We start from the raw sequence: 14,505 nt of genomic DNA on the forward strand, positions 1-14,505 counted from the left end.
TTGTAATGAAGGGGAGAGAGCCAAAATAAATAAAAAGTGTTGGTATAAAACAACAAAAAGATGGTATAGGTTTACCAAATATAAAGAATTATTATTTGGCTAATCAGTTAAGCTTTATTGGAGGAAATATATATAATCCATAAAGGTTAATTTGGTGGGAAATGGAATCATCAGAATTATAGGTAGATATTGAAAAATGCCTATTTGGTATGGTCAAGAAAATTGGTACGTACTTTCATATGTGGTGGGAATGTGAAAAAGTACAAAGATTTTGGAAACTAATTTTTAAAGAATTAAATGACATATGTGAAAAAGATATAGAATTTAATCCTGAGATAGTTCTGTTATCAATATCTAAGAATGTGGAATATGATAAGATGACTAAAGAATTGATTACCAATTTATTAAGAGCAGCTAGATTAATAATAGCTAGGCAATGGAAATCAAAATCTCAATGGTGTAATAAAATATGGAATATAGTTATAAATGATAAGCTAACTTGTAATTTAAAGGTTAAGAAAGGAGAATTGAAAAAGAATAATTTTTATGATATATGGGGCAGATTTTTGGAATACAGTGGTGCCTCGCATAGCGATCGCTCCATTGAGCGACAAAATTGCTTAGCGATGGAGTTTTTGCGATCGCTGTGCGATGGTCCCTATGGGGTTTTTTCGCTTTGCGATGATCGCGGGGAAGCGATCATGGCAAAGCGACCCTTTTTTAACAGCTGATTGGCGGTTTCAAAATGGCCACAGGGAAAACAAAATGGCCGCCCGCTGTTTTTCCTCGCTTAAGAGGCAGTGAAAATGGTGGCACTATGGAGGATTTTTGCTTAAAGGTGAGATTTTAAGCTCATAGGAAAGCATTAATTGCATTTTAATGCGTTTCTATGGGCTTTTAAATATCGCTTAGCGATGAAATTGCTTAGCAACGTTTTTTCCGGAACGGATTAACGTCGCTAAGCGAGGCACCACGGTATGTGTTAGCAAGAGGAAAAGGAAACTCCAAATCAAGAATCAATGCAGTTCTGGAGAAGAAGACAATAATAGAAGAAAAAGAATAAGGATAGAGGAAGAAGAGGTTTATTTCAAGAGGTCTCGACTATGGTGGTGGGGAACACAGTTAATTTGTATTTTGGTTTATGTATTTTATGTTTATGTTATAGTTAAATTAAAAAAATTAAAATAGAATAAAACCATATAATAAAAAAAATCGGAATTGCCTCAACAGCCCATAATTATTTTAAGCGTGTTTTTTCACTATTGTAGCTATAACTTTTTACTAGAAGCTTTTCCACCTCCTTTTACTATAGATGTGTGCATTGGATACCCAATATCATGTACAGTACTGTAATAGATAGAGTGACAGACCAAGACTATGGAGACACAGAGGGTGGGTTACAGATTGGTCTGGTAAACCATTCTTTAAATACTGTATTTCTTTTACTTCAAAAGCCCTGTTAGGGTTGCTATAAGACAGTTCCAGCTCAATGGCACATAAAACATACATTTCATCCAGAGTTGTAGCAATGGTTGATGGGGCAGAAGGCACAGCAGACATTTATGGTCAGAACCATGGTTAATAAGTAAAGCCAAGAGTCAATGTAGTTATTCATATACATATACTGTACAGACATTAATATACACAAAGAAAGCTTCCTTCTCTCATACTCACCTATACATACAAAAAAACCCCAGAGGCAGTCATGCATGCATTCCCATGCGTTCTCATATATGTTGGATGAAAGAAGGTAGGCAAGAGTGGGTTGACATAGTTTAAAGCCCTATTTGTCTTAACAAACTACTCAAAATTCTATCATATCTGCATCACAGATAAGGTGGATTTCCAGATTATGTTTTGATGGCTGAACCTTTAACCTCTCTTTCTTTATAGTAATATAATAGAACTTCAAAGCTGATGATCCTCATATTTTCTGCAACAGTAATGAACTCTGTTTTTTTTGTCTCTGTTTTTTTTCATTAGTTTGAAAGCTCAGCTGATATATAACTGTGCTTTTAATTAAAAATTAGAGTGAAAAACTCGACTTTGATTTATTGTGTCATCCTCCTCCATCACGAGCTTTTCTAAATATTTAACTTCCAAAGCTCCTTCTCCCTGAAGATTTCCATTTCTTAGCTCTTGTTTATCTTCCTCCCCTTTTGAGTTATTAATTGAATTTGTGACATCAGCGCATACCCCCATTTTTGCCCACCCACGTCAGATTCCAATGTCCTGTTGGTTACATTGTAAAAGGACACATGGAGCCAGTCGATCAAAGTACCACCTTTGTATCATTAGTCGTGTGCTGTTTGGGAGACCAACATAAATAAATGTTTTAAAGCAAAAAAAGAAAAAAGAAAAGAAAAAAGGATTGATTGTTTCCTTCTGAAATTATGTTTGGGACACACATATAGACAACAGCTTTTAACTCTGGTTCCATCCCAAATTGCGTACCAGATGGATGGATAATTGCATATGTTGGCAACAGACTGTTGTCCATTTCCAATTTTGGAGGGGAAAACCCTAAAAACATAAGATTTTAATTTTTTAAAAAGAGTAAAACATGCTTGGTCTTTAGTTCTAGGCCCTGGGGGAGGGGGGAAATGACAGAAGGCCCATTTGGTCTGCGCCTTACCTCACAGTGGTGTCTTCCAAGCATGAGAGAGGTCCACTAGAATTTTTAGATGGTCTTATAGGGTTATATTGCTGCTGTATAGGGATTGGCACAGTAGCTGCTGGTATATCTGTCCCACAGGCTTTAAACGAGTCCTGTAAGCTGTAGATTTTTTTTAGCAGAGATGTCTTAGTGCCCTGAATACATTTCTTAGGATAGTTATGTGGTGAAAGGTCATCATACAGACATAGGGCAGACAGGACATTAACGATCTGAGCAGTGACCAAGGAATTCCCTACACACACAACAGCCTGCCTTAAGCAAGTTGCTATTTCTCTTCATGCCATTGGCAGTATGGGATAATAATGCTGACCTACCCTGCAGAGCTGCTATGATTCCTGCAGTAATTTCTATGAAACATTTGATGCAATCTGTAAAGATCCTACTATTGTCAAATACAAAGTAATAAGAATAATGGTAGCCTGTAATAGGAAAAGAGGATGTGTAAATGTATGTGTGTCCTAACCACTGCTAATAAAACCCATGCGTTGGAAACAGAATGTCTACTAAGACAATTATTGGGGTGAGTGAGGGTTTTGGTGTTGTTGTTCCAAAACATGTTCAGTTAAATCTGTTTAAAAAGACTGTGTCTGTTTGAAGCCAGCCATAGCATTTCCCTCTCTAAATTACTGACCAGCATACAGTGGTGCCTTGCATAGCGAGTTTAATCCATTCCGGATTAACCCTCGCATCAGCGATCCCGAAAAGGGGACAGCTATGCGGATTCGTCGTTGTACAGTGAACTCGTTAAGCGAGGCACCACTGTATAGCCTTGCGATTGATATTGGTAGCATGTGAGGAACAGAGTAGTCTGGAATACAGGGTTTATGGGATGGCTGCCTCCACTCTAGGGCAGCCTCCTCACAGGTATGGGATGGCCATGCCCCTCTTTCAGGAGGTCTAAGGATACACACACACACACCAGCAGAGGACATGCTTAGGAGACATTTGTTACATTACTATGGATGTTTCTGTTCTACTATCAGGCATGTGCCTCAGAACGGGGCTGGTGTCTCATTATTTTGCATGGTGAGTCACACAGTTTAAATTATGCACAGGTAAATGACCAGCAAGATTGTGGCCAAGAGAAATTAAAACAAGCACCATCCTTTTGTGCTATAATATTTTCATGTTGTATATTTCCACGCTTAACATTTCTTCAGGTGCTCTTCTTTGCCCATTTCTGTTTTATCTCGTACACTTGTATGTCGTTCTTGTCTGTTTCGTTCTTTGCATGTGTCTTTTCAGGGTTTCCTTGTGTTCTTTTCTCATCTAGTATGTCTGGTTTTGTTAATTAATTACATTTATATAATATACTGTAATTATAAATCGTCTTTATATCCCATCTTCTTCCCAATACTGGGACAGTGCCGTTCACAATGTGGTTAAAAACAGAGATAAAACTAAGACTGCAATATGTTACAGTATTAAAATATAAGTAAAGTCGCTATATCAATAGAGCTGAATTTAAGAACAAAACAAAAACTACATACCTAACTTGTCTTACTTCTTTCATCGATTTTACTCTGCCTTGGGAGGAGTTTTCATTTCTGAAAGCAGGTTTTCCAATGTAGCGAATAAATCTTCTGTGACTACAATTGTGTTTGATTTTGTATCTAAATAAATAAATGATAATTATTATTATATATTCAAATTATTATAAATATTATATTGTATATAGTATATCATTACCATGAGAGATAAATAATATTCATTAGGCTATGACATGTCTTTTTTTTGCAAACCATGTTTTAGTTTAAGGGTGGGTTTGAATTTGTTTATGAGTAATCTGGTGAGAAAGGCCAGATTACTCATAAACATGTTTGAACTTGTTTATGGGTTCAAATGCAGGTTGCAGAGAAAATGTGAAATTTCATAAAACTTCTCTTAATAATCATAAGAAAGTTTTCTACCTGCTGAACCATTTTAATTGCAGATTATTTTATGAACTTTTTGAATGCATTTTTTTTCAGTTGTATGTTCTTTTAGGGCAGTTCCTATTAGTTGACATTTCTCCCATGACGCCATGTCCTTCATTTTACATTCTTTGTTTTTATGATACTGCAGCTGTGTTGTGATACTACATACAATTTTGTCTTTACTTTCACCATAACTTGCCTGCTGTTCTACATCTGCAAGGATTGACTCTTGGATTTTTGTATTTTTTTTGCTTTTCTTTTTGTAAAAGGGAATTCGCTTTGACCCAGAAATTCCTCAGACGCTCCGGCTAGAATTTGCTAAGGCCAACACGAAGATGGCTAAGAGTAAATTGGTTGGAACACCAAATCCAAGCACTCCTGCCACCTCCAACACTTTACCTCAGTTCATTACCAGGGAGCCATGTAAGTTTGTGTGTGTGTGTGTGTGTGTGTGTGTGTGTGTTTGTGTGTCTGTGCGTGCGTGCATATGCACTTACACTTCATAATAGATAAACAAGCAAACTTGGGAACTGAATCTTCTGCTTGTAATCCCTTAATGTTTAGCTCTTCAAACAAAAATATTTATGGTCCAGCAGTAAAGTTCTTTGCCCTTGTTGCTTTCAGAAGGATAGGTTACATGGATCTTGTCCTGCAATAATTCTTTCAAAGCGTTGGTCATTTTAATTCTTTACTCATGGCCTTGAGCTGTCCAAAGTCTGCTGCAGAAAAGTCTTCTCACTAGTTCGTTGGCACACCATTTTCTCTTAAGGCTAGTAATGATGCTCGGTCTCTGTGCTTGATTAAACAGGGCCAATCAGCTGTTAAACAATGAAAATGATTGTGGGCCAGGGTATCCTGTGGGGTAGTATCAGAGTTGGAAATGCTCCAGAAACTAAGTGCCTTTGGCATTTTGAGTAAAGGAAGATATCAAATTTTACACTATAGACAATTTCAATATGTACCTCCTAGATCTTTCAATTGTATTGTATGACTAACATGAAGAGGTTAGGAGCAAATAATATATTATTACTGCTATAATGTTAACAACTGTCTGATCACGACAATGCTCTCTGTTTTGGGAATCAGGCTCTCTGCAGTATTTAGGGGATACTTCTAAGGAATAGAAGACATTTTAGGGAAGTGACTTTTGCTGCTGAAAATGTATTGAACTGAATGACTGAAATGTGGAGACAGAATTGAAAAGCCGTGGCTCTCTGTGCATGTTTTGAATCCTTTTCCCACAACTAATGTTTTCCCCCTTCGCATCAAGGGGGAAATCCCCATACCCACATTTCTCCCAGTCATACTCCAAGTCTGGAAATAAAACTGGTTCAGTTAGTACACAAGAATTTCCAAAAGCAATTCATTGAATTTCTCACCAAAGGCTCCAGATGGAATGTAGCAGACATGGTCCTCCCATGGGTAAGTAACTGATGAAGCAACAGAAACAGAGAGTAGATGTTGCTGCTGTTAATGTTATATGTAATTTATTATAATTTTTGGATACCTCTTCTTAAAAAAAAATCACTGGCCCAAATTCTCTTGTGTGGCTACATAAATGGCATAATTTTTCGAAGCAAGTAACCCCAAGTTAAGAAAGACATTATCAGTTGCACACTGAGCCACACAACTCAGTATTCAACAGATAATGTCTGTGGCGATTTCTTAACTTAAGGCAATTTGCCTTCAGAAGTTACAGCCTCTCCCAGAACGATGCCTCCCCCAGGAATAGCAGATCATAGGGATAAAAATTAGTCAGTTTCATCCCAGCAAATGTCTGTAAGTAGAGAAACATCTAAACCTGGCATTACAAGTGTGATAATGTCAGGACCGAAACTGAAGGCACCGTGAAAAAGACCCTGTCAGTTATCATCACAGTTGGGCCTGTTTCTGAGGAGGTACTAAAAGGAAGGCTTCAGATGGAAGCAACTAGGTTAATGGACATTTCTTTCAGCACGAGGAAATAAGTGGTGAGAATCTGTTGAATTCTGTTGCATCTGCAGTGGGATCAGTGTGATTTAATTTGGCCATAAATTATCTACAGCTCACTGAGCAGTGAAGTGGCCCAAGTTCCCAGATGACACCTTTTGGCTAAGATGAAGTGTAGAAGATACCAAATTATTCAGGATGTTGGAGAACCAAACAAATTATGCAAAGCTTCAAAGGGATTTTGGAAACCTGAGAGACCGGGCAACAAAACAGCAAATGACATTTAGTGTAAAATAAAGGGCTAACATCTTACAATGATTAAAGGGGTTGCGATTTTCAGTTACCGTATTTTTTGCTCAAAAAAAGTGGGGGGAGTCTGTGCGTCTTATGGAGTAAAGCTGGCAATTTTGCCCCCAGTGGCCCCGTGGGGTGGGTAGGTGGGGAGCCTCCCAAGGTTCCGAGTCTGCCTTGCAGGACCCTTGGGAGGCTCCCCCCACCCCACCCCACGGGGCCAGCGGGGGCAAAATTGCCAGCTTCCAGGACCTTTTCTGAGGCTTGGAAAGGCTCGGAAAGGTCCTGGAAGCTGGCAATTTCACCCCCATTGGCCCCGTGGAGGGATGGGGGAAGCCTCCCAAGGGTCCTGGAACACAGCCTAGGACCCTTTGGAGGCTCACTGTGCCCCCCCCCCCCACGGGGCCAGAGGGGGCGATATTGCCACCTTCTGGGACTCTTTTGATGCTTGGGAAGCTTCAGAAGAGTCCCTGAATGTGGCGATTTCGCCCCCTCTGGCCCTCAGGGGGGCTGGATGAGCCTCCAAAGGGTCCTAGGTTGTGTTCCATAAGACAGACCTCTCCATAAGGCTCACCAAATTTTTAGGAGAAGAAAAAAAATTTTCCCCTGTTTTCTTCTAAAAATTTGGTGCATCTTATGGAGCGAAAAATACGGTACTTTTAGAGAGTCCTGAAATGTATTAAATTTTGATTGGGACAGGTAGCTTATTTACTAAAGATGAATCAGCAGAAGGTTTTCCACTCTCTACTTTTTTAAGCAAAGGAACATAAAGTAAATGCATTGCTGCCATTTCAAGCATGCATAGCCTGGCATCCCAATTGCTGCAAAAATGGCACAGCGAGAATGATGTTGTGTTGCAAGCTAGTATTGATCCCATTGGTTGGTTTTGCAGTAAAAGAGCCAAACTATTTTGTTTTGCTTGCCTCCCCTCCCCTCCCCTCATGTTCATTAATGTACAATAATATTGCATTATAATTTCAAGGTTCTATATTACAGTAGTTGTTTGAATCATGAGAAAAGTGAACCTTGAGAAAGTGGAGGGACATTTGGTACTTCTAATTTTGAAGTAGGGGATGAATATGATACATCTATTACTTTGGAGTCAGACAATAGTTTTTCCACATGGTGCAAATGCCTGGTTGGTGTTGTTGTATTATTTTTTCTGATGGAAAAGTATTTTACAGATTTTTTAAAGAAAAAAAATCACTTATAAAACCTGCAGAATTACTCTTAATACTAAGACAAAACAGAAAGGTTTACACACCACCAGCTATGACAGTTTGTCTTTGTCTCCCTTAAAAACTGTAGTCTTTATAGTCCTTGCCTCCTTCTCAAAGGAGCTTACTACTCAAATGTCAATAGCAGGGCACTAGGGAGGAAATGAAATGCCAGAGGCAGAGCTAGCAGAAGAATATATGTGGGGATGCTTTGTTTGAATGTACCAGAAGGCTTGTTTCTCAAAAGCTTTATCGGGATTGAACAAGAGAGCTGGATCCTGACTGCATGAAGATGCCTTCTTGGCATTGCATTCTTCCTAAATTCCTCCTAGGCTACATGTTTGAGGGAAGGTTATGGTGCCGTGTGTGTATTTTTGGGCTTATTGCTCTCTTCCCAAGAATGATGACAAGCCTTCGGTATGAATGGCAAAAGGGGAGGTTGTTTGTATTAGCTGTTGCCAGCTTTTTACTGTTTATCTTTCTTTAAAATGGCCAGCATAAACATTTAATCTCTAATGTAATTATAATGCGTCCTCTGTCATCTCCTCTGAGATGCAGCTCTTAAGATGCTTGTTCTTGAAGGTTTTCTTTTCTACCATTGCGTCTGGGAATAGGGTGCGAAAAGATGAAAGGAGAAGGTTTTAGGATTCCCTAGAGGAGAAACAGGCATTCAAATAGAGCTGGTTTGGAAGTCTTGCAGTTGTTTCCCTCCATCCAGGTGGATTGCTCACCACCCCTCATAACCAGGGCTCAGGGCTCCTCCACTGATCAGTAGCGATGGCATCACTATAACTGTTGAGCTGTGAGAGCACAGAGAACCAAGGCAGAGTACAAAGCCGGGTCTTGTCAGAAAAAGATCAGGGAGTAGTGCCACACTTCTCATGGGTCTATGCCTGTCTGCCTTACATTTGCTTGCTGCTGTCAATGCAGCTGCAGACTGGGAGCAGTCCTGGCAGAAGCTTACCTTCTCTTGGTCATACCCAACATTCCCTCTGAAGGTGCACGTGGGTGTGGGCGCGCAGAGCTCCCTCCGTGCTGCGCAGTGGCAGCTGGGGTTGGTACCTGTTTACCTCCGGGTTTCAGTTGAAGCCCTGACTCCGTGCGCAGACAACCGAGGCTCCCACTCAGCAGGTATGACAGTTAGAGGGAAGATTGGTTATACCTCATCTTCAAATTCTTCCTTCAATGTCTTTAGTATAGCAGCTTGTCCAGAATTACATTTTGCATATATCTCTCTCTCTCCAATAGGAATAACTTCTTCTGCACTCTTTTTGCTCCCATGTTCTTAACATAAGGGAGCCGATGGAGTGCAATGACTGACCTTGAGTTTTGAAGTTGTTGATTCAAATCTTGGCTCTATCATAATTTAACTTGGCGACCTTAAGCAGGCTACTGTCTCCCAGCTTCATTTTTCCAACTGCAGCCTTGAGGTCATAAAGGTCATACAGCAAAGGTGAGCAACTGTGGTCATCTAAGTGCTTTTGAATTGTGGCTCCCTTGATCTTTCACCATTGAGATGCAATGTAGAATTGTTTAGTGAAACCACAAAAGTCATTAAATTAACGCCTTCTATAGTAGGTTCCAGTTTTTGAGTTTCTTACGTTGAGGTATGAACCAGAGAGTCATCGTTGTGGCTTCCGTGGATGGCACATACAGGTCTTTGTTGGCACAGAACCATGGTTTGGAACCTTCCAGACAGAGAGAGTTTTGGTCATAGTCCACTCCTATCTCCCCACAAAATGTGCGGGAGGGCTGTCTTTCAATATTGCTTTGCTCACCAAAGTGAGAACAAGTAGTATGATTCCTTAGAAAGAGCTGCTATGTGCTGCCAAATTGCATTGACTCATGGAGACCCTAATAGGGATTTCAGGATATATAAGGTTTAAAAAGTGGTTTTGCCAGTGCCTGCCCCACATCCCTGGGGCTTGAAACCAGATCTCCTGAATCCTAGTCTGACATTCTCTCCATTATAAAACACTGGCTCTCCAGAGGCTTTCAGAGAAATACAAATTATTAATTTTGTGGTTAATTTATTATTCATTTCATTTACTTTTCCTTTTATTCAGTGTTTTACATTTTGATAGTTTCCTGTTGATACTTCTTTCCATTTCTTATAGTTGTTCCTTGTTTTCATTTCCCCCCAGGGCCTATGGGTCCAGGGCATTCTTTAAGTACTGTTTTATCTGTAAGAGAAAATTCCCTTCACAGACAGACATGAAAAGTGTCGTTTCTTTCTTAGAAAGGAACATAACACCTCCATCTGCAAAGTGTGTCAGTCTGTTTCCAGTCAGATGAAACTAGAGTGCCCATTTGAAAATGGTTTCTTCTGGGGAAGACCATTTCCAATGCTGACAGTCCTCAGAAAACTCCTTATATCTGTAAATCACTGTGTATCCTCAAGGTTTTTCTTGCTTCAACTTCAGTGTGAACTGCTGTCTCTTTGCCTCAACCTTGACTTCAACATCATTTATTGTTATTGACATTGGCACAAACTCAGTGTCGACATTATCAAACCACAGTGTGTGTGGGGGGATCAGGGGCCTAGGCCTTACTGAGGAAAAGAATTAATTGTCTTAAGTTTACCACCCTCAATTCAATGGAGGTGGGAGTTCTCACTGACCATCTACCATCAGACATCCTTGTAGTTGAATAGTCCCCTCCTGTTCCAGGTGTTCAACAATTCTCCTCAACCTACAAATGCTTAAGTCAGTGTCTGAGAGCAATAATCAGTTAGTCCATCATGACTGGACCCTTCAAGAAGACCTTGACTGAGCAAGTTTGATCTGTTCTCATAACACTCCATGTTGAGCCTGCTGATTTTGAGGAGTTTTGCTACATAGAACGCTCTCTGTCTACTTAGCAGAGCTTTTGGAAGAGGTGAGATATTATAGAGGTTCTTGGTATGAAGCATTATGAAAGCTCTCACCTGTTGGTACCCTCCGGGATGTTTTCTCTCTCCCTGTTGGCATCATTATAATCCTTTGGACTGTGCTTGGTATTGACGATGACCTAGCCAGTCTCCAGAAGAACATTCATTTTGCTATCATAACACGCTAATGCATTGATGCTCTCCATCTATTCATTCATTTCAGTATTTCAGATACTCATCTACCTATTATTTCAGATATTTGTGAGTTAGCTTCACCTTGCTTTCTAACACCAGTAGAGTCTCCATCTCAAACTGCAGCAGTTGTTTTATTTCCATCAGTGACTTCAGCAAGATTTGTACATCATCTTAATAAGCCTCTTCCAACTTCATTATTCTATGATTCTATGAGCTGTCATGCAGCCAAGAGTCATGATACTGTCTCTTCTTATTCCATCCATGGTAGTGTTGACAAACTCATCATCTTTGATACCAGTACCATCCCCACCACAATTCCAGTTCGTATAACCTTTGGCTCAGTGCTTCAGCCTTCACTTCAACTTTTCATTACTTAAATAGCTCTGTCAACTCTTGTTGTTCTACCTTCACCATCTTCATAAAGATTAAACTGTGCTCCAGGCTGAAAAGACCTGAGAGAATCAGTTGCTTCTCATCATCACCCACTTTCTGATTGTAGATCTGATGTAATGTAAACTTTGGCAGTTTATTAGTATACATGAAGCCATTGTCACTAGGTATGTGGAGATTCATGTTTCTGGACTGCAGCTCTCAAGAATTCTCCATGTAGCACTCCGCAGAATAGGACAGCAATTGTCAGAATTCTCCCAAGAATTTCCAAAACGCAACTCTGGGAGTTGTGGTTTAAAAACACATTGCATACATATCATTTCCTTAAGAGCACCCCATATCCACCATTCTCTTATTTGCTCTGCTTTCAATCCTCAAGTTATAACATTCTCCCTCCCCCTCCCGCTTTATCTGTGTAGGAGCTGGATTGAACGTGAGCCCCAAAGGATAGTGATTTGCTGCCTGGCACCAAAATACATAGGAACGTAGTTCCCAGGAGTGGCCAGTTAGAGGCCCAAACACACCAAGATGGCAGAACTTGTGAAAGAAGAGAGGTAGCATAAGATTTTAAGAAACCAATTCACCCACCTCTGCCACGTGCTCGCATGTGCAAATTACAGTGGTGCCTCGACTTACTAACACCCCGACATAGGACCATTTCGAGTTATGACCAGCTCTAGCCGCAAAATTTTGCTTTGACTTGCAACCGGAGCTTCAAGTTACGATTAAAAGAAGGCAGGGAAAAAAGGTGGGGAAATCAAATTGCTAACCGTTGGTGGCGAAGAGGCTGCTTCTTTGTAGCTCTTTCACCCCAGCAGTTAGAGAGTGTGCAATCAAAGGAGACTTCGGACTGCCTGGTAAGGTAAGGTGCTGCTTTCTGCTTTTTAAAAACTGTTCTGGGTGGGTTTGCAGTGTGGTTTTGGGCTGGGGGGGGTTATGTTTCTGTGCTGTGATGGGTCTTGAAGTCTTTGTTTTTTGGGTTTTTCCCACCTTTCCGATAGGTCTTGCAGAGTTTGTTTGCTTTTTGGTTTTCTTTTTCCCCATTTCTGATGGGTCTTGCAGGGTTTGTTTGCTTTCTGCTTTGAGTATTACAGTGGTTTGTTGTTGTTGTTGTTTTGCTGATTTTTTTCTTCAGCCGGAACGGATTAATTGCATTTCAGTGCATTCCTATGGGAAATGGTGCTTCGACTTACAGCCATTTTGAGTTATGACGGGAGTACCAGAACCAATTAAGTCAATAAGTCGAGGCACCACTGTAGTGGGTTTTTTGACTGCAACTCCCAGAATTCTGCCAGGGGAATTGGAAAATTTTTGGAGTTATAGTCCAATTCTGGGAAGTGTTAATTCTGCAATTAGCATCTTCAAAACACTAATCTGCATATGCTTAATTGTCGCATCAGACCTTCTTATTGGTAACTAAGACCCCCTTCTTCTTCTCAAGATTACATATCTCATGTGCCTGGCACAGCATCCCATCAGGTCAGTGGGTCATGTCCACTATTCAGTATGGTTATCAGATAGACCTTGACTGTCTCTTTCCATATGAGAATGAAGTAGTGTCCTACTAGTAGTAAAAACAAATAAACAAAACTGACACCGTAATCACATAATTGAAACACAGCAGAAAATGAGACAAAAAACAACATGTATTTGTAATGCAACATGAGGCGATCAATAACTACAAAAGGGAGATGCACAATGTAGTAACGTTTTGCCAACCAAATTTTGGATGAATTTCCACAGTCTGAGAGCTGCTATGGACAATGCTTGTCCCATGAACTGCACTTCTGTCACTGGCTGAACATGTGAAGGAACTTGGAAGAACCTGTGTGTTACAGGGCATGTATGTTTTGTATGTATGTATACCCATGTCCTCCTCTGCACCATTTTAATAAATGCAGCGCTTGTTTGTTTTATTCAGTTTGTTACTTTGCATGCAGTTCAGAAGAGTTACTGGAAGTTGTGCCTATTTCATTGATACAATATTGTCAGTTCGGGGAACTGTTTTGGAATGTGGTACTAATACCTGTAGATGGAAGCTGGCGTTCAAGTCTGAAGTGTATACAGGGGAAGTAAGATAACAAACAGGCAAAGGATATTGGGAATTGGAACTGGGAAAGCACTAGGCTTTCCACAGCCTGCCAGCCATGATCGCCAACCTGATAGCCTTTCTCTCTCCCAGCTAACCAGAGGCCAACTTGAGAGTAGCCAGCAGGAAGAAGCTGCGAAATGTTTGATGTGCATCTTCTAGGCACTTCTAGTTTTTAAACACTCCCTTTGGGGAACTGCTTCGGCATGAAGTTGTCTTCTGAGGGAATTTTTGCATATCTGTCAGGAGCCTATCATACTGCAAAAGGTTCTGGGGAGTCTTCTACACCACCTGCTCCATTTGTGTGTGATAGCATCCACACCAATTAGATTTCATAGGCATTGGGAGTCATCTTGTTAAGGATACGTGTTGTCTGGCTGTTGATGTCCCTGGTGGATTGCTTTTAGCTTGTGCCTGGCTCCCAGTGACACCTGAGGGGATGCAGATTTATTCTCCAGTGACGACAAGGCATGATAATGAGATGGCTTGTAAGGAATATGGTTGCTGTGGCAGGTGATCCCAGATAGAGACTTGGGGTAAAATCCAAATGGAGACAAGGCTTCAGAAGAACCCTGTCTCTGTACCCTCATTAGGATATAGTTTTGGGAGACCACCCTCTCCTACTTCCAAATATGCATGATTATTAATCATGAGAGTGTGTGTCACTGGTTGCTATTTAATAATCCTATCAAATGTTCTTACAATATGCTGGCTTTTAGGTGTAATGTTTAATGTAGCAAAGACTAGGCCTTTGTTCCTTGCTGGGAATTGTTGTTTTTCTTCTGTCCTCCATTGAAGCTTGGAATGTGATTGCCCCCACCTCCCAAAATTTATCAGGTCTTTTGTTAGAACCCTCTCAGTGGTTCACTTCCCCACTCTGAAGGACTGCGGTACAGTAGACTGCTTTGTGTTTCTTTCTCACCCTGATGCCT

General features: G+C 40.4%; 1 protein-coding gene across 4 annotated transcripts in view; it reads left to right on the plus strand.

Annotated features, from left to right (window-relative positions):
* Window positions 1-14,505, plus strand: part of RBPMS (RNA binding protein, mRNA processing factor) — a 99,297-nt gene that overhangs the window by 57,193 nt on the left and 27,599 nt on the right. For all 4 annotated transcript variants that reach the window (XM_072991871.2, XM_072991873.2, XM_072991872.2 and 1 more), the window contains exon 5: window positions 4,863-5,016. In XM_072991871.2, coding sequence (XP_072847972.2) covers window positions 4,863-5,016 — 154 coding nt within the window. The remainder of the gene's footprint in view (window positions 1-4,862; window positions 5,017-14,505) is intronic.

Source organism: Pogona vitticeps, chromosome 2, assembly GCF_051106095.1.
Source record: "Pogona vitticeps strain Pit_001003342236 chromosome 2, PviZW2.1, whole genome shotgun sequence".
Classification (NCBI taxonomy): domain Eukaryota; kingdom Metazoa; phylum Chordata; class Lepidosauria; order Squamata; family Agamidae; genus Pogona; species Pogona vitticeps.